The sequence below is a fragment of the Rhopilema esculentum genome, chromosome 20, assembly GCF_057945365.1.
Source record: "Rhopilema esculentum isolate cy_ngs chromosome 20, ASM5794536v1, whole genome shotgun sequence".
NCBI lineage: Eukaryota > Metazoa > Cnidaria > Scyphozoa > Rhizostomeae > Rhizostomatidae > Rhopilema > Rhopilema esculentum.
Window position 1 is genome coordinate 5,218,208 of NC_142834.1, and position 27,025 is coordinate 5,245,232.

The following is a 27,025-nucleotide window of genomic DNA, read 5'->3' on the forward strand; positions in this document are numbered from 1 at the left end:
TCTATTAATTTCTTTTATATCTTTGATGCTTAAAAAATTTCTATTAATTAAACACATGTTTCTCAGGCTTGAATAATTTTAGATATTTTCTTTTAATTTCTCTCAGGGTTGAATAATTTCTACAAGCTTTTATATTATTTCATGGTTCAATAGTTTTATTTATTTTTTTTATTTTTTTCATGGCATTTTAATGATTCTAATTTATTATTTTTATATTTTTCATGGTTCAATGATTTTGATTTATTTTTTTTATTTTTTCATGGTTCAATAATTTTGTTTACATCTATTTATTTTTTTCATGGTTCAATGATTGTAAATTATTTTTTTTCATGGTTCAATGATTTTAATTTATTTTTTTTTCATGGTTCAATGATTGTAATTTATTTTCTTATTTCTTTCATGGTTCAATTATGTAGTTTATTTTTTCTTATTATTTTCATGGCTCAATGAATTAATTTCATTTTTTTTCATGCTTCAATAATTTTGTATCATTCTATTTATATATTTTATTGTTCAATGGTTCTACATAAATTTTTTATTTTTCATGGTTCAAAAGTTTTTTCAATTTTATATATTTTTTTCATGGTTCAAAGGTTCTAATTTATTTTTTTATTTTTTTGCAGTTCAATAATTTTGTTTATTATTTAAAATTTTTTATGGTTCAATAATTTTGTACAATTTTATATAATCTTTCCATGGTTCAAAAATTTTGTTTACTTTTTTTATTTTTTTCATGGCCCAATGATTCTAATTTATTATATTTATTTTTTATGGTTCAATAATTTTGTTTTTTTCTTAATTTTTTTCATGGTTCAATGATTTTGATTTATTTTTTTTATTTTTTCATGGTTCAATAATTTTGTTTACATCTATTTATTTTTTTCATGGTTCAATGATTGTAAATTATTTTTTTTCATGGTTCAATGATTTTAATTTTTTTTTTCATGGTTCAATGATTGTAATTTATTTTCTTATTTCTTTCATGGTTCAATTATTTAGTTTATTTTTTCTTATTATTTTCATGGCTCAATGAATTAATTTCATTTTTTTTCATGCTTCAATAATTTTTTATAATTCTATTTATATATTTTATTGTTCAATGGTTCTACATAAATTTTTTATTTTTCATGGTTCAAAAGTTTTTTCAATTTTATATATTTTTTTCATGGTTCAAAGGTTCTAATTTATTTTTCTATTTGTTTGCAGTTCAATAATTTTGTTTATTATTTAAAATTTTTTATGGTTCAATAATTTTGTACAATTTTATATAATCTTTCCATGGTTCAAAAATTTTGTTTACTTTTTTTATTTTTTTCATGGCCCAATGATTCTAATTTATTATATTTATTTTTTATGGTTCAATAATTTTGTTTTTTTTAATTTTTTCATGGTTCAAAGATTTGATTTATCATTCTAATTTTTTCATGGTTCAATAATTCTGTTAAATCTTTTTAATTTTTTCATGGCCCAATGATTGTAATTTATTATTTTTGTTTTTTATGGTTGAATAATTTTGCTTAATTTTTCTTATTTTTTTATGAAGGAATAATTTTGTCTAATTTTATTTAATCTTTTCATAGTTCAATAATTTTGTTTAATTTTTTTTAGTTTTTTCATGGTTTAATAATTTTGATTTATTTTTCTATTTTTTCATGGTTCAATAATTTTGTTTAAATCTATTTATTTTTTCATGGTTCAATGGAATTAATTTTTTTGTTTATAGTTCCTTAATTTTGTTTATTTTTTTAAATCTTTTTATGGTTCATTAATTTTGTTTATTTTTTTTTAATTTTTTCTATGGTTCAAAAATTTTGTACAAATTTATTTAATCTTTTCATGGTTCAATGGTTCTAATTTATTTTTTTATTTTTTTATGGTTCAATGATTTAAATTATTTTTTTAAGTTTTTTCATGGCTCTCTAATTTTGTATGATTCTATTTATTTTTTCATGGTTCAATGGTTTAATTTCATTTTTATGGCTCAATAATTTTGTTTAAATCTATTTATTTTTTTCATGGTTCAGCGATTGTAAATTATTTTTTTATCTTTTCATGGTTCAATGATTTGACTTACATTTTTATTTTTTCATGGTTAAATAATTTTGATAAAATCTTTTAATTTTTTCATGGTTCAATAGTTCTAATTTATTTTTTTATTTTTTTATGGTTCAATAATTTAATATATTTTTTTCATGGTTCGATAATTTTGTTTGATTTTATTTATTTTTTCATGGTTCACTGATTCTAATTTATTTTTTTTATTTTTTATGGTTCAATTATTTTCTTTAATTTTATTTAATTTATTCATGGTTTCATAATTTTATATAATATGATTTAATCTTTTCATAGTTCAATAATTTTTTGAGATCAGTGGCCATGCCTGTACAGAGTACTTGTTGTTGATGTTGTTAACTTGTGTATACAAAATGGCGGGGAAAGTATTGGACTCACCCAGAGCGAGAAGTCTTCTTTCCATTATATTTAGCAGATCAACTGTTCGATTTCTAGCTTTGCCGGCAATATGTAGAAATAGTTCGATTCAAAGGTTTAGCAGCAAAAGTCAGCAACGTCAATCTTCACGTTTTTGTCTGTTTTCCGACGCGATGATACCAACAGTCAGTAATCGATGGCTGAGGATTCCCCAATTTTTCAGGTTTCGTTCAACGTTGGCAGCACCTGAAAACCAAAAACCTGTTATAACCCTTTTCTCGAAGGTATTTTGAGATATGTCTGTTGTGTTCAGTGTTTATATATTATATGTTAGAATATCTAATTGATCTATAACTCCAGCAAAGCTGTCTAGACTCATAACCTTCCTGCTTGGATTGAGAATGTATAATTTGTTACCAGTGGCGTGGTGGCTCAAAATTGGCTAGGGGGCACCCCTAAAGTTAGGTCTATGGTAGAACTCTATCAGGGCAGGCGAAATGTGATTGAAAATTGGGGGGAGGGCACAATGTAATTATTGTTGAGGGTTTCATGAAGGCCGCCACCATGTTTGGCAGGAAGGAAAGTTTTGAAAGTATAACATTAAGTTTAGTGCGAGGATGGCTCAGTTTTTGGAGGTGCTAACTACAGACCCAAGGGTCAGTGGTTTGAGTCCCTGGTATGACCAAACTTTCACCCAGAGAACAACTGGAGCGCTAATATGGACTGCCAGAAACTGCATCTAAATTGACTTCAACATTGATTGAGATTGAAGAAAGATCCTAGGCAATATTCCCAAACTTTCTTTTATCATTTTTCCATAACGTTAAGATCATACTTGGATTTAATGAAGGGCACAACCATGTTTAGCAGCAAGAAAAATTTTACAAATGTGACGCTTTTGAAATTCTAAAAACTGATCTAAAATATCTACAAATATATAAATATAGAAACCAGAAAGACCCATGGAAATTTTCATAAATTTTTTTGTATCATCACTACATCAAAAATCTCAAGAATCTTGAAAGGGTTTAGTGAAAGCCGCCACCATGGTTGGGAGCAAGAAAAAGTTTGCTTTCTATGGATGGCCGTAAGCTGCACTCGAAATATCCAAAACATACATAGCTTTAGGCCTAATGAAGATTAAAGAAAATATTCATAAGCTTATTTTTATCATTATCTACCATAGTTTTATCTGTTTTTCATTTGAAAAGACCATGGCATGAAGGCAGTAAAGGAAATGCAAAATTTTAGGAACACGTTTAACAATAAAAGATGAGCATAAGAATATCAACCGAATAACAATTCTATTGAAAAGAAGGCAAAGTATCTTTGTAAAGTTAAAATTCCCTATAGTATTTATGTATCATTTCCAACCTCTATGAGGTCAAGTAAGTCAGGGGGTTGCTTACAGATGTATCCCTACACTGGGTTCCAAAGTTTTAAGGGTTTTGAACAGGTTGTTAAGAAGGCATGTTGGCACGCATTCAGTACCCCCTGATTCCTGGTTGCTGGAGGGGCATGTGGGGCATATAACAGAGTGATACTGAAAGTGTTTAATGTCTTTTGTAGTTAAGCAATGCCTGTTGCGTAGCTTGACCCTCCAGACCAGGGGGTTGGGTGAGTGGTAAAATTCACTGACAATAACATTAGGTGAATACAAATTTAGGTGCTATTTCACCCACTGATAGACAATTTTGCTGACAAAACCAGGGGTTTTTTTGTACCAACTGAAGATTTACAGACAAACCTATGAAGAACTTGGGGTGTCGCACCCCCTACATCCTTGAGTAATGTGTTGGCCCTAGGCCAGGGGCATGAATTTCGTAATCAAACTAAGATATCCGAAAAACCTTTCAATGGGGTTTAAGTTTGTTTTATGTTTGGTTTGATAGTACTGAAGCTGGTTGCACATTAGGCTGAAATTTTCACTCTTGCTAAACATTTCAAAGCTGGAATGAGAAAAATTGCTCTTTAAATAGAACTTGTATTGCCAGAAAACCAAAAAGCATGCAGTTTCTCCTACAGTAACCATGTCTCTGTGTTGATGTCAATTGAGTCAAATGTTTGAAATAATTTCTGGATACATTCCCCTGATATCCAGCAATAACCATTTTATTCATTTTGTTCTTCGGATTTTATTTAAAAGTGAATGCAAATTGGAGGAAGTACTTGCTACTAAACCATAGTGACATGTATGAAGGGCGTCAATTTTCAGAGCTGTATGGCTAGAAAATATAACTACCTGCAAGTAATACAACCTGCAAAAATTGAAAGTGTGTCGTTTGTAGCTACAGCAAGACAAAGAGTACACATTTTTGTATTATCACTAGTTTTCAGAACCTAAAAACATAGCTGTGCATGTTGTTCATTCATAAATAGAGTCAAAGAAATAATCCTTATCTCTTAGATTTGATTGAAATAATCTGCAAAATGGTCAATTATATTTTAAATCATGGGTAATCAAGCAAGTTTTTGTGTAAGAAGCTTATTTATTTTGACTAATTACCTGTATCATCATAATTTAAGTCTTCATTTTTTGGGAGAAAATTGGCTTTAGGGCCAAAATTACCAGTTACAGCACAGAACAGGAAATAGGCAGAAGGGTAACTCTTGTTCATCCTTTTGTTGTTTTTGAAGCCTGATTCACCTATATTACATATAGAATTTCTTAATTCTCCTTCAACTTTGATTTCATGATTTCATTAGACCAACCTCACCATGGCAAATTAATCAGATAGTAGACGAATTATGATACATAATTGAATTTGTTTACTATCATGGGGTATTTCATCTCAATAAAGTTGTCTACTTTCTTTTTTTATGAAATTCATGGACAGATACATGCTTAGCTTCAGATATGTTAACACATGTGCTAGAATTTTCAGGCTTCACCTGTTGCAGTGGTGGCGCCAAGGGAGGGCTAGGGGGGAGGCTACAGCCCCTCCATAAAAAGCATCTAGCACCCACCCCACCCACCCCCATCGGAGGAAATTTTGGGTTATTGTTGGAGCAAATTTGACAAAATAACATACGAAAACTGCTTATTTTAGTCATTTTAGCCCCCCCCCCTGCGGGAAGCTCCAACCCCTCTGTCTGAAGATTTCTGGGTGTTAGCTAATAACACATCTAACTTGTAGTTTTTTGTAGTAAAAATTAGGGAGATATATGCTCCTAAATTTGCACCATAGTCGACAACAAATTGGTGCAATCGGCTAAAAGGTGCAATATTTTTAATTTTTTTCCTGATATGTGGCCTACTATCTGCTTTTTAATCTGAAGCTCAGTAGAAACATGAATTCCACTGTAAGATTCAATCACTTGCACTGATTGTCGTTGCTTCAAAGTTTGAGTAGTTTAACCTATACTTTTCACTTCTACAAATATTCACCAGTTTTGGGCCGGAACTAAAATGTCCCGCATCCTGCCTATTCTGATTTCTTTCACAGCTTGCATAGTTAATGCACAAACTGGTCACAGCTATGCACAGTCAAAATTATAAAAAAGTTTCCACCTTAGCACAGTTAACTTCCTGCATATTTTAATCAAACTTGAAAAGATCATATTCCAATATATCCAGTTCAGTTTTGTTTCACATTCTATCATATACAAAAGTCTTTCAAAAATACAAAAATTTACTAACATCATAAGAGTAAAAAAGTCAACAAAAAGCCAAGCAGGAAACCTCATAGAAAATCAGAGTTTTCTATGGATAGGGATATCTTTAAGAGGAGCTCTCTTGACAGAAATTGGTTTTGGGTTGATGGAATATTACCTGACTGGCTGTGTTACTTTGTTCAATTTTGTTGACCATTTTAATTAAACAAGTTTATTGCATTTGAGGATGATTGCCCTTTGTGTGATGTTGCCAAAGAGGAACTGAAAAGGTACCAAGACCAGGTGAGTTTTTCTTTTCAGTCAGCAAATTATATCTATGTAAATAATAATAATAAGTATTCCCGTGAAAAAACCACTTTGACAAAAAGGTTATTTGTTGCCTTTGCAAAATTAGTTCTTGTTTGAAAAATATTGCTTGCGAAGATGGATTAGCTGAGGTATTTATTGACTTGAAACTCCTTTTCTTAAAATACATAGGTATAACAAGCTATCTGAAGTTATTTCTTAATGTCGATTGTTGCAAAATAGTTAGAAATTAAAATGTCATCTCAAACATTTAATTATGAATTTTTGATAAACATCGATACCTTTGATGTAAACATCGATACCTTTATTATTGGCAGTGCAAAATAGAAGTTATTGACATAGGGGATGAAAAGAATTCGCTTTGGTTTGAAAAATATAAATACGATATTCCAGTTATTCATCTAAATGGCAAATTTCTTATGAAACATAAAGTATTTGATGGTGCCCTTGAAGATGCAATCGTCAATGCAAATGCAAAAACAAGGTTTGTTGGAAGGTTTCGTTTTCTCTTTGCAAAGCTCTTGCTAATATCGTATCTCAAGATTTCTCTTTTAAAAATTTGGGCAGCTTTTAACAGATGTAAAAAGAAACAACTACATTAGGGCCCACGCCACCGGGGGGGGGGACCATGCCCCCCAAATTGTTTGCGAGGCAAGTAGTTTTAAAGCTGCAGTAAAAGGGGGAAAAGCCTTGGTCCCCTACTTTTGCTAGCCTTGGTCCCTCCCACTTTCAAATTCGTGGCGTAGTACATGAGTAGCCCTTTGATACCGGCATTGGCGACATCGGCATACACACTTTGATCAATTCAGAAGAATCTAATTTGATTTTAATTTGAGTCTAATTGAGAGTAATTTAATTGAGAGCACTCTAGAATTTGAAGACTCTGGGAGTTGATTGAAGCACAAATTGTCAAGTAAGTGTTTTTATAAAGGAGGCGAAGAAATTTAAATGGTTTAAAATACCTTATTTGATCAAAGAAATGATTATTTTTGTCCTATGTTTTCGCTATATTTTGTTATTCCCAAGTATCCATAGTTTGAAATAAATTTAAAGCAAGTAATGGCGATTCAACTCTGTTGCAAAGGAGCACTACCACTCGAGGCACAGCGGAGCAGGGGGGCCTGGGGGGGCAAACTTTTTGCAAAAATGACAAATACTAAGTAATAAACTACCAGTAAAGCCTCTTTCTATACGGTTTTAGCCCCCACCCCCACTCTTTTTAGACCCCCCACTTTTCTCAACGCTCCGCGGTGCTTGCACTCTAAGGCTGAAATTTGATTATTGTATGCTCTATCAGCCTGAACTAGTCAGATCTGTGGCCAAGTGAAATGTGTGTCATTTTTTACAGGGAGATAGAAAAAAACACAATTGCTCCAGGAGGAAAGCGTCATACAAAATTTCTTGAAAACAAATCGTCCGACATGATGCTGAATTTTTATAGTGGTCATTTTCTCGATCGTTGCGCAAACATCCGCAAATCAAGAGAGACAGTAGATGCCAAAATGAGAAGAGAGAGTAGCAGGTTTATTATCTTCAGCTCCTTGGAACCACTATTGTCAAAAAGAGGAAATAAACCTGGGTATTGTTTAAAGACCCTTTCATTCAAAGAGGTATCAGAACTTCTTAATGATGATAGAGTACTAGATGAAGTGGTACTTTTAGGAACAGATTCTAATAATATAGATTGGTTTGCAATTAATTTACGAAACAATATGAAACAGGATGTGATTTCAAGTTACGTTAAGGCAGATGCAAAGTTTAGTAATGCATTTTCAGGGATGTTGAAACTAAACGACGTAGAGTCATCCATTGCAGCACAAGCTCGTGGTGTTCTTGCTTGGCATAGCAGTCATAGATTCTGTCCTGAATGTGGATCAGAAAGTGAAATGGCTGAAGCAGGCTACAGGCGACAGTGTAGCAACGAAAAATGCAGAACAAGATACGGTAAACATGTTTACAATTGTTAATACGCTAAGATCAAAAAATTGTGAAATTATCAGTCAATTTAGCTTCAATAAATGCTGCTCGTTGTAGATAAGAAGAAGTATGACTTTTTAGGCCCAAGTGACCTACAATAGAATGATATGTACACTTTTTTATTTGAAAGAAACTAGTTTATAAGAATCTAGTACAAAGATGGCCACCAATTTAAAGAAACTTTAGTACTATACTCAAGAAAATTTAAGAAACTGTAAAATTTCTATTGTTAAAAAAGTCTCCAGAAGTTTTTATTTTGTTGATTTTTATTTAGAAAATATCATTTGGATTTTGATCTACATGGATTTTTTTCGGGACGATTGCGTTTAAATTCTTCCAAAAATGCTCAACTTCAAAGCAATAGGGTAATTTTAGGTCCCGAAATAAAAACCAACTAAGAAACTTTTAATATCAAAACGCCAAAATTTGGATGCCAAATTAAGAAACTTTAGTACTGAGTGCTGATTCAAGTTTGCTGTAAAAAAACCTGTATTGAGGTATGGATTTTTATTTGTAAAAATTTCCAATTAGATCCTATTTGTGTGAACAAGTTTGAGCTTTGAAAGAGTGGCGGTGACACAGAACTCGGTAATAGAATGATTTAACCATTTAACCACAATCGATTTAACCTAGAGAAAATCTATGTCTAATATATCTGAATTCCTGAATCTTTAAGGTTTATAAAATTGTTTTTTTTGCAGAATGTAGCTATAACTGATTTACTTCTTTCCAGTGAATAACCACCATGCATGCTACCCACGAGTGGATCCTGTTACAATGTCATTGGTAGTGTCACCTGATCAAAAATCGATCCTATTAGCAAGAAAGCCAATATTTCCGCCAGGGTTCTTCACCTGCCTTGCAGGCTTCGTAGAGCCAGGCGAATCATTCGAAACGGCCGCCCATCGGGAGGTTTACGAGGAGTGTGGAATAGAAATCGACAATATTAGTTATCAGTTGTCACAATGCTGGCCATTTCCATCTTCAATCATGTTCGGATGTTCGGCCACAGCAAAGCACACAGACATTGTGATAGATGACCAAGAGCTAGAAGATGTATGTATATTTACTTATTCAATCACCACATCGCCATCTTCAATCACCAGTCACTAATCACCAATCACCAATCATCAATCACCAATCACCAATCACCGTCGTCATGACATACAAATTCATTGTTGATGTTTATATCTAGGAATCATTCTATCTACCAGTCAGAGAGTCAATCAATCAATTAATAATTGCATTGCACTCAACCAATCAGTTAACTAATCAACCAATCAAATCAATAATACATTCTATATAATGCAAACAGGAACTCAATGTTGATCTGTTACAGCAGCAGCAAATATATGACTTTTTGCTACCATTTTTATCATGACTTTTTGCTGAAACTTTAGTCAAGTTTATATAATATGTACTCTTTGTCAGAACAAGACAGTAACCATGCCAACTTCTCCAGACTTTCCTTTTCTCATCATGCTTCCCTTTTCTGTCCGTTTGTTGATGTTTCTGTTGTTTAGTTGTTTGGGCTACTGTGTGACGTATGTTGGTGACGTAGATTTCCATTTATGAAAAGAATGTGGCTATTAACTAATCGCTCAAAACAAAGGGTGCTGACGACAGCGCAGCTGGATCATAATTTCCCTCAATGAATTTGATAAGGTAAACAATTGGCCTATGTGTCGTATTGGCAAATTATACAAAAGTTTCAATTCTTTAAACGGATTGTGTACTATGCGTTTGACTTGTGTTTCTTTGAATCTTTTCCTGGTTTTGATTGATTTGATTACAGGGTTCCAATTGCAAAGGACATAAAAACACGAAGATTGTTTGTTCAAACGATCAAAAAAAGAAGCAATCTCGTTTAGCTAACAAATTCCAGAAATCTGTAATGTGATGAAGTCAAACTCAAAAACATTTTTCAGAAAATCAATTAATTACACGTTACGTCATTTAAGTAAGTTGTTCAAAATTCAATTATTAAATCCAAAATTACAATAAGACCATTAAAGAAAAAACAATCCTATATACAATTAAATCAGCTGACGGACATATGAAAAAAACTCAAGATAGTGCTATCAAAGCCATGTGTCCGGTTGACTTGATTTTAAAATTCATTTTGGTTTGTATAACAGTAAGAATGAGATAATAGAAATGCAAATGACACTAGAAAAAAAACAAAGGAAATGAATAAAGAAAAAAACTACATTAAAGATAAAAAATGGGAAAATTAGGTTTATAGTATGTGCTGGTATTTTCATCATATTCGATTAGGTCGGACTTGAAGAGGCTGTAACACATTTTTTTGAAAAATTGTTAGATACTGATTGCCTTTTTCATTGTCACCATTTGCTGTGCTATGTTGAACGAATCGATAAAAAGCGTTGGCCTAACTAGGGCCCATAGAAGCAGGGGCGGGGTTGCGGGTTTGCTTTTAGCATCTTGTGCCCCCAAAACATCGTAGCCCCCAATCTCTAACATGTTCGGTGGTTTCTGGGCCTAATTTTATTTAAGGTGTTTTTATAATTTTTATTGAGAACTTCCTTGCAAAGATTCGAAAGCAGAATAGACATATCTAGAACAGGCAGAGATATTAAAAGTAAGGTTCTGAAAAATCAAATCAAGAACTGCATACGTTACTCTGCAGTAAATGTAAACGAATATGATAAACGATGCAAATCTAAACCTAAGAAAAAAGGAAAGAAAGAGTTGAACGATGTAACCTCGGTGTTCTTTTTTGTTAAACTTATGACTTTGTTTAATGTTCCATTTAGATTCCTCCACATTGTCTTTCTTTCCTTGTTTGGTGCGACATTTTCTCCATCACTTGAAAATACAAGACTACACTTGCAATAAGCAACCTTGACCTCAAAAAATGGCCTAAACTCAGCAACAATTAGCGTAGAAAGCAACAAAAGCAGCCAGGGATGACACCATAGCTTAAATGCACAAATCATGTAGTAGCAGCAGACTGTTTATTGACTCGACTCGACTCGACTCGACTCGACTCGACTCGACTCGACTCGACTCGACTCGACTCGACTCGACTCGACTCGACTCGACTCGACTCGACTCGACTCGACTTGACTTGACTTGACTTGACTTGACTTGACTTGACTTGACTTGACTTGACTTGACTTGACTTGACTTGACTTGACTTGACTTGACTTGACTTGCTACTATATATGGCGTAAATACTTGGCACCCAGGGTGTCTTCACTTCAACCGGTGTTTTTGCCGATTTTGATATTAAGTCTCATAAAGACAGCTTCTTATTTAGCATTAAAATTGGGCATAATCCAACTCCTATGGAATATCGTTGAAATCTATTTCTGAACTCTTTGAATTTGTCCTTTTCTTATCCTTGGGTTCTCGACCTTTTAATCCTGCACTGTTTCCCTCAACCTTTAAACGTAACATTTTGTTCTGTTCAATACGTTCATTACAATGATCATTATTTTACATTGACAAGTCTAGGGAAGCATGGAATATAAATGTACGATTTTTCTTTGCAGGCCATCTGGTTTACAAAAGAACAGGCTATCAGCCTTATCTCAAAAGAAACTCACAAAGCATTCGTTGCTGGCAAGCGGGTCGAAATCGCCCCTGGTAAATACGCCCTTGCCCATCACTTGATCAAACGATGGATTGATGGGAAAATATAGTCAAGTACGGTGTTTGGACTTAAAAGTCTAGTTTTCAAATGATTGTGTAGAATATTTTAATAGAGAGAAGTCTTAGTAATGTTTTAGCTGAATGTAGTAGCTGAGAATTAGGTAGTTCAATGTTAATCTATATTAGCAACAATGAATTTCTTTTAAAGGATTCCGTGGGTTTTTCCTCACCTCTTGTCTAGCTACGAAATTGTATACGCCTTAAATTACTGAGACACTGATAGCCTCTGTGGGGTACAAAAGGTGAACCTTGCGACAGGAAAGTCTAGTTCAATTAACCTAATTGAATGACGTACTCTTTGCTCCAGACATTTTATTTAGTTACTGTTAGAGAGAAAAGGGGGGCAAGTCTTCCCTGTTAGATTAAGGTTACGGTAAATGTTTTCTGGATGAAAACATCCATTTTTCGATTTTTTCACATTCAAGTAGCTGAACTTTTGAGGCACACATTGATACCAAATTTGAAGCAAACAGAAATTTTGAAAATTGAAAAAATCCCATGTAAACGAAGGTTTCCATAATTTCTTTATCAAAACTTTTAGTTGAGGCCTGAAAATCTCTTGACCTTTTAAGCCGATTATCGTTGCTTTGCGGTTGTAGTCGCATGTCTCATTTACAATATCGCATGGCACATCCATATATCCAATGTACGGTCGTGTCTATTTAAACAGGCTTATTGATCTTAAAGCTTCAAGTGACTTGACCGGATTACACTGTGGTTTACGAGTGTACCTTGCAATTGCGATCAGTAAAAAATTCTGTTTTCGCCGGACTTACAATTCCTCTACATGCAGGCACGAAAAAGCTATTTTGTACCCAAGGAACCAACCAATGGCACAAAACTTTGCACAAAACAGATGTCGGGTAAGCAAAGTATGTCTCAAAATTTTTGTTTTTGCTCTGGTCCGTCTTTTATAGCCAAATACAGCTATGAGAGAGAAGAAAAATTGTTTGCCATAGGGTATAGAGTACCGAAGTGTGACGTCATCAAAAATATATTTCTAGAATTTCTCAATTTTGACCACATAATGTGAAAGAACTGCATAAAATACCTCTCACTGTGCAAAACCAGCTAGATATGTTCAAAATCGGGCGAGATGGCCAATAGAAGATTTGAAGTTTGCTAATGGATTTCTGTTATTCTGGCCTGATTCATAAAGTTACAACCAAGACCAAATTACAGAGGTTTGATGGGACCAGAGCCTGTGCTCATATGGCCATATCTTAGCCAATTTGTATCACATTGAACTGATTTTGCATATTTGGAAGTATTTAATGTTGCTGTCTCAGTTTATGGGATCAAATTTCAAAAATTCTAAAAATATTTTTATGACGTCATCACTTCGGTACTCTATAGTTTCAAGGGGAGGAGGAATTTGGAAGATCCGAGACATCTTTCTGCTGATATAAGTCAGATTTTGTTATCTCAAACGCAAGGGTACAAAATAGCTTTTAAAGGTGGTACACTCAATTAAGCAATAAATTTGCCTGAAAAATATCATTTTACAATCTTTGCCAATTATTTTGATTTGGTTGAAATCGCCACATTCTTGTGCATCGAATGGTGTTTAGTTTTATCTGATTCCGTTAATAGTTTTGCTTTTAGGGAGAGAAAGCCAAATATTGTGTCAAAATCGTTTACCGTAACCTTAACTAATTCCTATCTAACTTTCAAACATTGAATCGCTATCGCAAATCACGCAGAACTTGATGTATTGGCTTTTGAGCAACTTCACTGTTTATTAAAGGCATGTTTCAATGCAATATCAAGAATGGTCACGACTCACATTTAGAAACCCTGGAATAGTCTACCTGGGATGTTGTTAGGCCATTCAACTATTGTCAAGGTGGTTTTTCTATTGGCTAATTTTAAGGAAAAAGTATTCCGTTGAAATTGAACGATATTGTTTTAGTTTATTTTTAAATACCCATCAAAGAATATGCAGAGATACTACCCGAGTGCTAAAGAAGAATAGAGGGTAGAAAACATGGCGACAAATAAGACAGGCACCATATCTTGGGCAGTGCTTTACAAAAAAAGTAGAGCAAATTTGTTGGGTCAGCAAGTTTTTACGTCAACAATGTAATCTTTATCTTATGACTTTTCCATTTTTCTAAATCTGAAAAAATGTTGGGGGGGGGGGAGGGGTAAAGTTCTGAGAAAATTTTTCTTTTTCGTATATACCGTCTGTAACCAGTGGCAACGCAGCCTTAGATATATGGGGGTGACAAAAGACGTGGGGCTTGGAACGACGCACCCAGAAATAGTTTTTCGCCCAAGACCCCTTCCCACGGACGCATTATCTCTCATAGAAAACAACCCGCTTTCTCCAAATAATGCACTTTGATTTACCGTTCGCAATAAACATTATTTTCGATAATTTGAAATAGCAATAATATGAAAAATCAACAATGAAACGCTACATTTAAATCTAAATGCTCATAGAAAATGGTAACATGTGCTGTAACATAAAATTGATGGTATTCCTAATTTTCAGTGTCCAGTAAGTCTGAATACCTGCACACCAAACGATTTAGATAACGTACAACACTCTCCTTCGAAATTTTCTCACCAGATTTGCATGAATCGCAAGAACAATTTCGTTGAAAAGGTTGGGGGATTAGTCCCCAACCCCCCCCCCCTCCTCCGATGCCCCGCCACTGTCTGTAACCTTGTTTATATGTACGATTGTCGTGAAAGGGACATGTAATAATAACTGCAGCTTCTTGACTAAAGAGTCTATGTTCGTTTACGCTGTTAAAAATTAGAGAGAACGTATAGGAGCTTGCATGCAGACATATACATCTTGTGTGTATGTAACTTTAAAATTTTAATAGTACTATTTACTTGACAGTGACACGAAGAGCAATTTTAAGCTGTCAACATGCTGTTCTCAATTGGCCAATATCTTTTTCTGACAGTAATAGAATGGTTAGCCAAAACGATTTCTTTTGACCCTCCTGCTACCCACCTTTTGTCTAAACGGGATATCGTTAATGAAGGTTCTTAACATGCTACCCCAGATACTAATGGTTTCAACTAGGAGGAGGACAATGCTGATCTGGAGGGGTCCTTACTACGTTAAAGTGGTTATATCCATCAACGATATATCGGTTATATGTATATAATGATCACAATATAGGGAAGCTTTTTGCCAATGATAGAAACTGCCAAGGGCGCCGGAGCCACGGGGGCAGCGGGGGCAGCAGGAGCCCTAGTGGTGCGGGGGCGGAACAGGGGTGGAATGGGGGCGGAATGGGGGCGGTACGGGGTGACAAAAGTCAATATTTTCCATTTCGATGAGAGCTGAAAATCTATTCGAAGGTAATTTGACCATCAACAATTTTTTCCTTGATTGATAAGATCTCTTAAACTTTCATGATCATGCTGAACAGATTTCAGATTGCTACCAGCGACTTGTCAAACAGATCGAGCCAAGCCAAGTATAGAACTCAGTTCCAAACGAAATAGGTACTTCCCAACTTTACAAAAATTAAAGAAAAAATCTCAGAATTGTTATCATTCAATACTTGTCATCTTTGCAAGAAATACGTATGCAACATCAGTTATATTTGATTTGAATTATATTTAGCGTTGGTGATTAAAATTAGTTGGCTTTATCTAGCTTGAATATAGCTGCAGATTGTACCAACTTCTAAACAGAAAAAGAAACAAACAGCAAGTTCAGAGGAGTTATATCCAAAAGTTATATTAAGCAATGTAGATGGTCATCAGAACAAAATAATTTTATGTAAAGTAGGATTAGGTCCAGCCTCCCTTTATGATTGATGTTGGGGGAAAGGAATTTCGAGAATGAAGTTTTACTGTAGTCTTGATTCAAAGTATTTTATGGATGTTTCCTTCATTGCCGAAAGTCTTTAGGGCACAGCAACGCAAATTTTCCCTAGAGGCAACGCTTTCCGAACCCCGACCCTGTCCCCCTTGACAGGGCCTTCACTTTCGGCCAGGCTTAGTCATTGGTTAAACGACGATTCCAGATCTGTTTCATCAGCAAACTTTGATAACCAAATTTGCCCTTTCTGCCGGTCCTGCCCCCGCCCCATCACGAAGCTTCCGGCGCCTCTGGAAATTGCCTTTGATCTTTATCGCATTCACATACTCGTGCTTCTAAGTTGGCCTGAATTAATTTAATTATCTGCCCCCGTAGCAATGATTATCCTATTGACCAAGCAACCGCCAAAATAAGCATCTTACCAGCAATATAACAAATGTGACTAACGAACCAAATTACCTAAATCAAAACTGTACGAACCAAAAATCAAATTACCTACAAGGCATTACCCAATTACCAAATAAACGATTTCTACAGACGACGCCTTTACAAGTCTCAAAGGAAAGGAAGACAGGCCGATTTCCAGACCCTTCCATTAACAAAGCAAATAACACTTTAAATGCTGTTTTGTTCCACCCTTAAAAACCTGTTTCACCACTAAAAACTTGTTTCACCCCTGAAAACTTGTTTCGACATTTGCTAGAAGGACCGGACAAGCTTTCTTATAACATTCTTTGAGCAATATTTTGCAGACTGATTCTTTGCAGGCAAGGGGCAAATCACTCCTTGAAAATCTCGCACAGCGTTAGTAAAAATCATTTGTGAAAATATGTGAATATCCTGGGAAACCCTTTTGTTTCCGTTGAATTTTCGTTTGCCATCTACTAGAGTGAGATGCCCCTCGTTTGCAGTAGCGTCAGGCTGGACAGCAACCTGAAATTATTGTTTGTGGAAACTTCCCTCGTAAAAAGTCTGTTAGGAAGAGATTTTTTTAAAGAGCACACCAGTGTTTCAGAATGGCAAGTGTGACCGGGAAAGTCTTACCGGAGTGTCGTTTTTTTTGCCAACTTCTTTTCCCAGATTGCGTTATAAAAGTACACAGATGTCCTATGTGGAGAAGCTACCTGGAGAAGCTACCTGGAGAAAGAGAGGGGGCAGCTCGTACGGATTTTGTTTAGAGAACGTGTAATCAAACAATTGAGCTTTTTTACTATAGCAAGACCAGTCTCTCCATTTTTATTTTGACTGGCTTTTCAGCTTCTTATACATCGTGTACTGATAATCTTTCACCGTAATATTTTAAACGTGCATATTTGCTCTCTTGAGTTTAAAGCATTGTCCTAAGAGGCTGGAAATGCTATATAGTTGTGGCAATACCATGAAAGATTTCCCTAAGGTTTTTGAAGAGCATCATACTCACTCTGTAGCTACCTGGTTCCATCTTCCAAAAACGCTGACTTCCAACAACATATGGTCAGATTTTTTCCAAGGTTTATTCCTATAACAAAAAATGTATTAAATAGTATGGATAGTTATATTGGACAGTATGGAGATGCCAAAATAGTGATGAATTTTATAGAGAACAGCCCGCATCAAAACTTCAATTTTCTTCTCTTGCCTTGGAGATAAAATACTTTAAGAAAAGTATTTAACAAAATTGTCCAAAACTTCATTTAGCGATTGTGTTATTCTTCTGAACTTTAGGGTCTGCGTACGAATCTTGTCTCACTGTTTTTATCTGCTTAAAGTTTAGCCATAAACGTTTCATAAGTTCTTTTCTAGTATTGCAGTTAATCAAGTGCACATTGTAAGCTCAAACTGCAGTATAAACGAAAAGTAGTAAGCAAATTATTTTAGGAAAAACTGAAACTGCAAAGTTGCTGGAAAACTTGACTTAAATCTCAAAACAGACTTACATAATGAGTCTCTGGGTAAACTCGTTTTGGTCTTTAAGATGATGGCTTGATATTGCAGTCGGTTACATGTTTCACGACAGGAAGGGAAAGTCAAATAATTTGGGAACTTTTATATAAAGTGGACTTCAATCAGTGCCCTAATTAGATGTATGGGATTCAGGGGCATGGTATGATGGCGAGGACCAGTCGGCTCGATCATTTATAAATCCATAGTTATAGAGATTTCGGGTGGATGAGCCCCCTACCCACTTGGTAGTTACTGTCCTGGCTTTGTATAGGAGCCTAGGTCTCTAGCACCCTACCCCGGTTGCCGAGGGGCGATTCACTCTTGCAAAAAGCGTATGAGATTTTGTCTAAAACAAAAGGATTTCTGGAGATTTTCAGATGAAACAATAGAATTTTCAAGAAAGGTGTACGAAATTTTCTTAGAGTGATTTGCCCCTCGCCAGTTGCAAGAGCCACAGTGAAAGAATGGGTCGGTTAAAGAAAGTGGGTAGAAAGACCCCCTTCTACGTCCGATCACTGCTCGACTATTTCTTTCGAGGGGCAAATCATGAAAATTGAAAATGGTGTACGAGATTAATAATCACTAGTGATTAATTTGTGATTAAATCAACTTTGTGTGTGATTAATTTGATTTTAGTGATAAAAGTGATTGATTTTTTTATTAATTTTTAATTCTTTGGAAACTGAATCATAGATTCAAAAGTACTCTTAAATAGTTTCATGCTCAATAAACGTCGTCCACGATCTTGCAACAAACTATATTGAAAAAGAAAAATAAGCAGTTCAGCACAGGGGTGGATCGAGAAAAGAAAAATTGACCGTTGCAGATTCGCAAACGAAAAAGGTGCAAAAGTTCAATGACATTAACAACTAAAAACAGATATATCTTTTCTGAACAGCAGCATAAGCAAAATATTAAATCAGTATTATAGGTTGGTGGCAATAGTCTGAAGTGAAAAACAGTGAAAAGTTGTTGATCACTTTGAATGAGACATTAAAACAAATACACGTGCTCTCTTCTGTGGGCTGCTATTCTTTTGTCATAAGAATTTGAATATGCATTAAAAAAGCTATCTTTCCTGAACAATAGCATTAGCAACATGGATGCAAATAGCCTGGAATGGAAAAAAACAGTGAACATTTGTTGAACACCTGGTGAAAGACATTAAGATAAATGCATGTGCTCTGTTCTCTGCCCTCACAAGTGATGTCGCTATTGGGAAATTAAAGCGTCATTCCTGAAACTTTCACCGATATAAAAAATTACAAGTTTGAAAATGAAATAAGAAATCAGAGATATGGAACTTGATTATCAAACTTTATCTGTGGAAATTAGAAAAATCTGACATAAGTCATTTCCCATAAATGTAACAGTTGCAACTGCGAAATCTGGAGCTGTCTGGATCCGCCCCTGTAGCAATGGGTGAAAAATGGCTGCTATCAGGCGTGGTTTTCGGTCTGATCAACTTCAGTGGCATTTGGGCAACAAAACGGCAATGGTTGTTTCAGTGACCCCGGCATCATAACGAGGCCTTCATTTTTGCTCCATTGCAGGATACTTATAAAAGCTTGTTGTTCTCGAGTGTGTATTTGCAGATTTTCCAACGTGTTCATGAAAAGATTGGAAAATTGTGAAAAGGAAATTCTAAATATTGAATTTTTCAATAACATATCCGGATAAAAGTGGGCAAGGATTGTAATATTTGTTTTAAGTAACTTTTGTGATTAATGTTATACTTTGTGATTAATTTGATTTTAATGTGATTAATTTGTGATTAAAATGTGATTATTCTTAAGAGTGTACGTGATTTTAAGCAGTGATTTTCCCCTCGATTTCTTTCACAGATGCTCTAGTACCTAGGGTACTAGTACCCAGACAATGTATTTATAGCTTGTAAAAGTTCTACTGATAAATTTATGCTATCGTCCTTCAGGATAATAACATAACCACACCACTTTTTATTTGAATAATGCCTTTGAATTATTTGCAAGGTTTAAATACCAAAGCAAATAAAAGTTGGTTTGGAATTACCTCGTCCTTAATTTTTCAATGCCAGAGAATCTCCAACCGGCAAATATATTCAGATTAGACGCTTCATCTTTTGAATAACTCTAAACGAAGTTTCCAGATTTCTCATTGAGGATTAATTAATTTTGTTTCCAGATTTCTCTTGCCTGCACATTTTTATTGTTTTACAACCGTTTCTCTGTAGGGTTCTAATACAAGTTCAATCCAATATATTGATTGTCTCCTTGGTTGGTAATACCATTTGCATGCAGTGCATTATATTCCATTGAAAATAAATCTGCAGCCCGACATAGTTTTCAGAATAATTACACAGGCATTACACAATATAGCGCACGTACCATAGTCTGGTCTTATTTCTTTCATGTCTTTTTCAGGTGTTCCTTGAGAAACCATTGATTCTAAGAATTTTTATGGATTTATCCAGTGGTCCCATCTTTAGGATAGTCTAAGCCATTATGATAAACAAGCAACAATTTTAGAAATGTCTTCAGTTGCAAAAGGTGGAAAAGGCAAAGGAACGAAATCAATTTTAGCACTGAGACTGTTAAGGCGGGCTATACTCGATAAGACACTAGTGGAGTCTTCCTTCTGACAAAACAGTTTTCTCTCGCTATCATTGTCCCTTTAGAAGGCCTTTCCCTGGCTCGACATCATCAAGAATGAGACAGCAATGTTATACGTCCCATTTTTTTATCACTTTGAAAGCATATACATTTTTCATTTCCATCACATAGTTTTCTTTATAAGAATTCATGTCTTAATTCAGGGTAGTCTATGCAGCCTAACCTCCTACTTTCTTGAGAGACAATCAAAGTCTTGAGCAAAGGGCACATCACTCTACGAGAATCTCGCACACCTTTTCCAAAAATCCCTTTGTTTTCGAGAAAAGTCCCCGAAAAATCCCTAAAGTCTAACTAAAACCTGCGATTCTGCTATCGGGCAGCATTTACTAGAAAAGCCAGATTGTGCAAAAAAACTATAATGGCGACATGTTTCGGATTATTGGTAAAGCCCGATCGTCGTTCCACCTAGCAGTTTTAGAATCTATCTACAAAAGCACGAAAAAACCGCTACTGTGTAGACAAAAGGAGTTCGTTTTCACCTTAGGACTCCACTGGTAACATTCTAATAGGCAAGCGGCACTGATTGGTCAACCTATACAGTCATGTGCTCGTGTTTCTGATTGGCCTATTTCGATCCACAACTGGGTATATATATTTCCTAGCGTAGAGTTTTCGATCTATGTTCTGACGTTTTAAACTCTGAAGAGTGTCAGACGAAAATCTTTAGTTTACTAAATGTTTGCTTTTTTCAAAGCCATTTACAAGTTTTGTACCACCAAAAGATTGTTTAAAATCTAATTGTTCTAAAAAATTTCATACGCAGCTTGGAAAAAGTGAAACATTTCTAAGTCTTTTGGTACAAATTGTAAAATAAATTCATCCATTAATTCGTCATCTTCCTGAGCTCGAATGTCATTTTATCATAACCCTCTCGCTTTCATTTCCTCTTTCTTTGGTATACTCAGACCGAAAAGTCTTTACGTAAGTCTTTTTTGCTTTTTTCTTAGAAAGCATTCAGCTTAAAATTGTTCTCTTGAGCATTTTTTTTCATATGAAACTTTTACGGCTTTAAATTTTTGACAGGTTTTTGTTATTTAAAGGATATGTAAATGGGTATCTTAACTCATAGTGTTGTCATTGGCGTTACTAAGCTTTATCAAAGTCAGTCATTAAAACTTAGGGTATTTGGCAATGATATACTTTTGCCTATAAAAGAAACAATCTCAAGAATACAGATATTTGAAGAGTGAAGAGCATACAAATTATCTTCACATTCTTGATCCGTGGAATTCTTTCTTACTTTCTGAACAGAAAAAATGAGCCAGAATCCTCTAAATAAAGACGTTCGGGAAATCTGTATTTAGAATTTTGTCTTTAACCTATACAACTAATTCATGTTAACGACACTCCTCGACGATCCTACACTCTGGTATTAAACAGTTTTATATATTCGTGGTTACTATAAAGGGAAATGAGTAGAAACGACAAGGAAACAAGAAGAAACAAGTAGAAACAACTAGGAAACAAGAAGAAACAAGTAGAAACAACTAGGAAACAAGTAGAAACAAGTAGAAACGACTTGGAAAAATTTTAACTGCGGCACAATTCTATTTATTTAGTGGAAATCCTGCATTAATAGCTATTATAGTAGATGTTGATATGGTATTTTTGTAAGAGGAAATAAACTATGAAAGCCTGATATGAAGTGCCAGCATTGTAAGAGCAAATCACACTGGCATTGGGATTAACATGGACCAACTACCGGGAAGGTCGAAATAAAGCAATTTAAATTCTCGGCTAATAATCAAGCCTCCCCCCCCTGAAATCAACTGCTTTAGGAACTTACTGGAACTTTATAGAGGCTTTAGAGGCAAAACATTGTTCAATAAGTAGATTGTCAACCTATACAGCTTGTTCCTCTAGTATATTGGAGTTTGTTCTTTTAGTTTATGTTTCTTTTGCTAAAATTAGCGTTGTAGAAACATAAGTAAGCATTATCACTGGGTTTCCGTAACCTCATCTAAGATAACAGCTTTTGCGGTGGAGAACGACATGACCGAACACTTAGGCCACTGCAACGAAGATGACAATGCCCACGTGGATGGATAAGCTTGCCTCGTTTTGGAGATCTAGTCGTTTCTGAAAAGTCACAAATCGTTTCATGTTGTTTCCTTATCGTTTCTTCTCGTTTGTATTCGTTTCTTGTTGTTTCCTGTTATTTCCTGTTATAGTAAACGCGTTTATATATTTATGTTTCAAAATTAGCAGCCACTCTTAATGAATATAAGGTAAATGAAATAATGAATTTTTCCAATTATTACTCTGCCATATAGTTGCGATTGGTTACGGTCAGGAGTGCCTACCCTGGAAAGGCTGCAGGGGCAGCTACACCTCCTGCCTTCTTTCAGGAGGGGCAAAGGGGGCAAGCAGTGCCCTTAAATATTCACTCCTAACAAAAGATTTTAGAATCTTTTATATAATTTATGACTAGTTTGGCCCTTCTCGCTATGTTAATTTCCATTAGAAATTCAAAAAAAAATAGAAGTTTCTCCCTTTATGCTGTCGGTCATTGATAACGGAAAAATCTTTTTCAGAAGTAATAATAAACTTCAAAATCAACAGTTTCTTATAAGATTGAGACTATTTTGCCCATCATTAAAAAAAATGTTACGCTAGAAAAAAGTTTATGCTTAATATAAAAACACGCTGAAGTGAACAATTATTTGATTGTCATTTGATTTTTGTGATAACTATTTTCCATTCTACACTCTCAATGATTCTGCAGCCATAGAGAGTAAGCAGACAATCAAAGTCTTACAGCCAGCCCATTTATAATTGCCATGATTTTCGTGGAGGCAAACTTTTCTAATAATGACGAGGCCATTTAATACCCACTTGCATGGATAATTTTGTCAACTTATCATGGGCTCCGACAAAAGTTGAAAAAGGGGGGGGGGGGCAAGGGAAAATTTAACACTCATAACAAAAGATCTTGAAAAAAACTTTATTGTTTTGCAAAAAAGTGGGGGTCCAAGGCCCCCCGGCCCCCCCCCTTCGTCGGGGGCCCTGCTTATGACTATGTTTAGAGTCTTTGATTGAAAAAATCCCAGCTGTATGGGTGGAACATGTTGATGCCCATATTCTATTTTGTACCCACCAACCCAGCCCCTCACAAATAATCGATTATGGTAGTGGAAAAAATTATACTATTTGGCCTTAGCACCAACACTGTCCCTCTTGCCTTAATCTTGTGCATGGTTAAGGTTTCTATTAACCGGTTGACTGCAGCGCACATGGAGTGAAAATTCACTCTTGCAAATAGCATACGGGGATTTTCAGATAAAACAATAGGATTTCCACCAAAGGAGTACGAGATTTTTTTGGAGTGATTTGCCCCTCAGCGCATAGTGTGTATAGTGAGGTCTGTACAAGCCCAGGGCATATCACTCTATGAAAAATCTTGCACACATTTGTTGAAAATCCCATTTCTTACCTGAAAATTGCTGGAAAATTGCTTCATGCAATCATAAGGCATTTCTGGTTGTTTTGTTTTTCTCCAAATGCTTTGAAATCTAGTCAAAAATGATTTTGCTTGATGTTTTGTATATTTTTGTATATCTAGCTTGTAGCCAAGTAGGCTCAGCTTACTAGTTTTAGTACCGCTATGCATGGCTGTGATATTTCTGGAAGAAGGTATGAATTATTCCGCGTCTTGGACAGTGTGCTGAAGGAGTTGTCGTTTTTCAATGCTGGGTACAGGGGTGGGAGAATTGCAGAGACAAATGGAAAAGTTTTCTTACCCAGTTCACTAAATTCAATAATATTTGAAGCTGCGATTCAAAATACTGAAAAATTTCAGATTATTGCCGCTAATGTCATGCATAATTATGTTTTTTCAGCTGAAATGTAATTCAGTGAATGTCTCTTTACAATCACTAACTTGTATTTGTATTTGTATTTGTTTCTATCTAGCATCCGAAGGTAGTTTTTAGGACACTTTAGGACACTGAAGCTTATGCTTATCGAGCAGTGTCCTGGTCCTTCCTCTCGATGTGACCACACCTCGTGATTCCTATGCCTGGAATTACAGAGAGCTGGCGACTTTCCTCACTCTGGGTGAAACTTCGGGCATACCAGGGGCTCGAACCACGGACCCTTGGGTCTGTTGTCAGCGCCTCTAACAACTGAGCCATCCTAACAATAAAATCTGGCTACAGCTACCTTTCATGGTATCATCTTATAGCATTTTTCTGTTCTGATTTGATATGAATTCATTTTTATTTGACATTCTTTTGTGATGCTAGCATTGGAATTTTAGTCATTGAAAATGTGCCCTCTTTGATTAGCTCCTCCCAAACTCCTCTCAAACAAAAATGCTTCTGGCAACTCTGATAATACTGTGAGCACAAAATCCTGTTGTCTTACCTAAAGTTAGAAAGGTGAAAACGAACAGAATTAAAAGGAGAAAAAGAGCAATTAAAGCAAAAGCTGAAAAAGATATGTTGGTTTGTTTACGAAACAGTTCATGTTCTGTCCTTCAAATTTTTTGTCGCAATAGTAAGGAGTTGTCTCAACTATTGTTAAAGGGGTTTTTGGCAATGTGACAATGAAACAAAATTTAATTGCGGAAAACTTCTTAAATGCTATCCTAAAGCTCCATATTAGAGAACGGAGAATTTGAAGAGAAAGGGTGTTTTGTTGTCAATGCTTTGGGTATAATTACATTATCGATCTTGGATTTGGACCAAGAGCTTCAAAATAAATAAACCAAACTGGATGTGAAAAAATGAAATTGGAAACAGATAAAGGAATCAAAGAAACAAAGAGCACTCGCTGATTATTTTAATGACTTGCACACAATAACAAAAGCAACTATATTGCAATCAACATACACATGAATCTATCTGCGTAAAGATTCATTATCTAAAGATTGATACCGCAACAAAAATTCAATAATGGATTGCATGTTGGGAAAACTAAATTTCTGGAGGAAAGATCATTTCTTTTCAGCCCAAACCCTGGCCAAAAATAATGACCTCTAGTCGAAATTTTCGTACTAAGCGTCGTCGTCCATGAGCTACCTCAGCGACATCGACCTTTTCACGGTTATCGTCCAACTTTGGGCCACCATAGTCAATGTTACAGAGTAATGAATATCGCTACTAACTTTTTTCAAAAGTCTCTTGCTACCTGAAATTTGCGAAAAGATCAGTCCATTTTTTGAGGTAACGATATCTTAATTTTTCAAAAGGCTTCTATAAAAAGCAGCGTTCTATTTATAGCTCGGCTTCTATTCTTCATAAGGCTAAGATTAAATCCTATATTATAGAATTATTATCGGTTTCCATGGTGATTACAATGTTATAATCTCAGACAAACAATTAAATTTACACATGATTATTAGAGACAATCATATCAGTGGGTGTGGACTGATTGGCCTTGATATCAATAATAGTCGGTGAGATAAATTATGTTTGGTGCGGTTTTTCTATACAGCACTGTAGGACACAAAAGATATGAAAGAATAGCGTGAAATTTGTCGAATAGCCAGAGAGATTCAATTACTGGTTTCTATGGGAACATCTATACACCCTGAAATGTTGCGTAATAGGGATAAGAGGAAATCTCTTCAGAGGTGAATATATTTGGTCCAAAAGTTTAAGTGGCTTTTGGGAGAAGCCCCTAGAATAATTTGTTGAAAACACCCATAAGCCCATTTCAGACTCCATAAAACACGGTCAACCCTGTGTTTAAAGCTTTCATTTACTTTGACAAAAATATTGCAATCATATCAACAGTAAAGGAAACAGGGCTGCCAAATAGGGGTATTATGCGTAAAATTGGTTTTTTTGGCATTTTTAGGTACTTTGCATAAAAATGTTGTGCATTGCATACTTTCTGAATTTGGTATATTGTTGGCATACATGGTCTTTCTCAAAGTGGACAGAAACGTCCAAACTCAGCTCAATTTGTTGAAACTCTCTATGGCTTGCAATAGGAATACAAATTGTGTTATAGATCTGAACGATTAAGCAAAATATGCTTTTTGAAGTTTGGACCGCTAGATGAAAAATCAGGCAAGCAATTTTAGTGAGTAAGAAGAGGATTTACTACGAAGACACCACTCGGAGCGATAGTGGCCAACTGCTATTAAGGTAAGCAAGAAATATCCTGGGACAAATCTCAGATCTCAGAAAATCACTTGGCCAGCAATTAGCCTTTTTTGACCTCAAAATTCAGGCACCGCGGAGAAGAAGCCCCCACGTTTTGGTTAAAAATGCACAATAGAAATGAACCACCCGGAAAGCTTCTTTTTATTTGGTTTTACCCCTCGCACATTTTTAGACCCCAACTTTTCTCAACGCTCCGCGGTGCATTAAGTTTAGACTGAAGTGATGCTTAGATGCAACCAGTGTAGCTAGTTTGGCATTGTAGGTACTCTCAACCAAAGGAAAGCAAACTAAGCATTCAGCCATTAGGTCATGTTTGGCAAACTACAACCATAAGAAGAGAACTTGGCCCTAGTTTCAGCCTGGCGTTTCTTATTTTTTCGCAAAATTTCAGTCTCACGTATTTCTTATTTTGTTTCTTATACTATTTTGATTTTGCTGGTATTTTATTTCTTGAGTTTTGTTGAATTTCAGCCTGCCTTGTTCCGTATGTTGTTCTTATTTTTTTCGCAAAATTTCAGCCTTCAATTTGTAATGGAATT

At 35.0% G+C, this 27,025-nt stretch overlaps 1 protein-coding gene and 1 long non-coding RNA gene across 3 annotated transcripts in view; one reads left to right on the forward strand and one right to left on the reverse strand.

Moving 5' to 3' along the window:
• The first annotated feature begins 2,395 nt into the window (after nt 1–2,395).
• Nucleotides 2,396–12,156, forward strand: LOC135687047 (NAD-capped RNA hydrolase NUDT12). Its single transcript, XM_065203491.1, has 6 exons — nt 2,396–2,714; nt 6,271–6,327; nt 6,669–6,835; nt 7,700–8,295; nt 9,062–9,384; nt 11,847–12,156. The coding sequence occupies exons 1-6, from the start codon at nt 2,403–2,405 to the stop codon at nt 11,994–11,996; spliced, it is 1,605 nt and encodes a 534-aa protein (XP_065059563.1). The 5' UTR covers nt 2,396–2,402; the 3' UTR covers nt 11,997–12,156.
• A 4,663-nt stretch (nt 12,157–16,819) lies between these two features.
• Nucleotides 16,820–27,025, reverse strand: part of LOC135687058 (uncharacterized) — a 55,043-nt gene continuing 44,837 nt past the window's right edge. For both annotated transcript variants that reach the window (XR_010516142.2, XR_010516140.2), the window contains one exon: nt 16,820–17,297. This is a non-coding gene — a long non-coding RNA (uncharacterized LOC135687058). The remainder of the gene's footprint in view (nt 17,298–27,025) is intronic.

Excerpts from the sequence above, each read along its gene's own strand:
- LOC135687047 (XM_065203491.1), top strand. The coding sequence starts at position 2,403 with ATGTTGTTAACTTGTGTATACAAAATGGCGGGGAAAGTATTGGACTCA. Across the intron at positions 6,328-6,668 it reads TGAAAAGGTACCAAGACCAG|TGCAAAATAGAAGTTATTGA; the intron begins GTGAGTTTTTCT and ends TATTATTGGCAG. Across the intron at positions 6,836-7,699 it reads AATGCAAATGCAAAAACAAG|GGAGATAGAAAAAAACACAA; the intron begins GTTTGTTGGAAG and ends CATTTTTTACAG.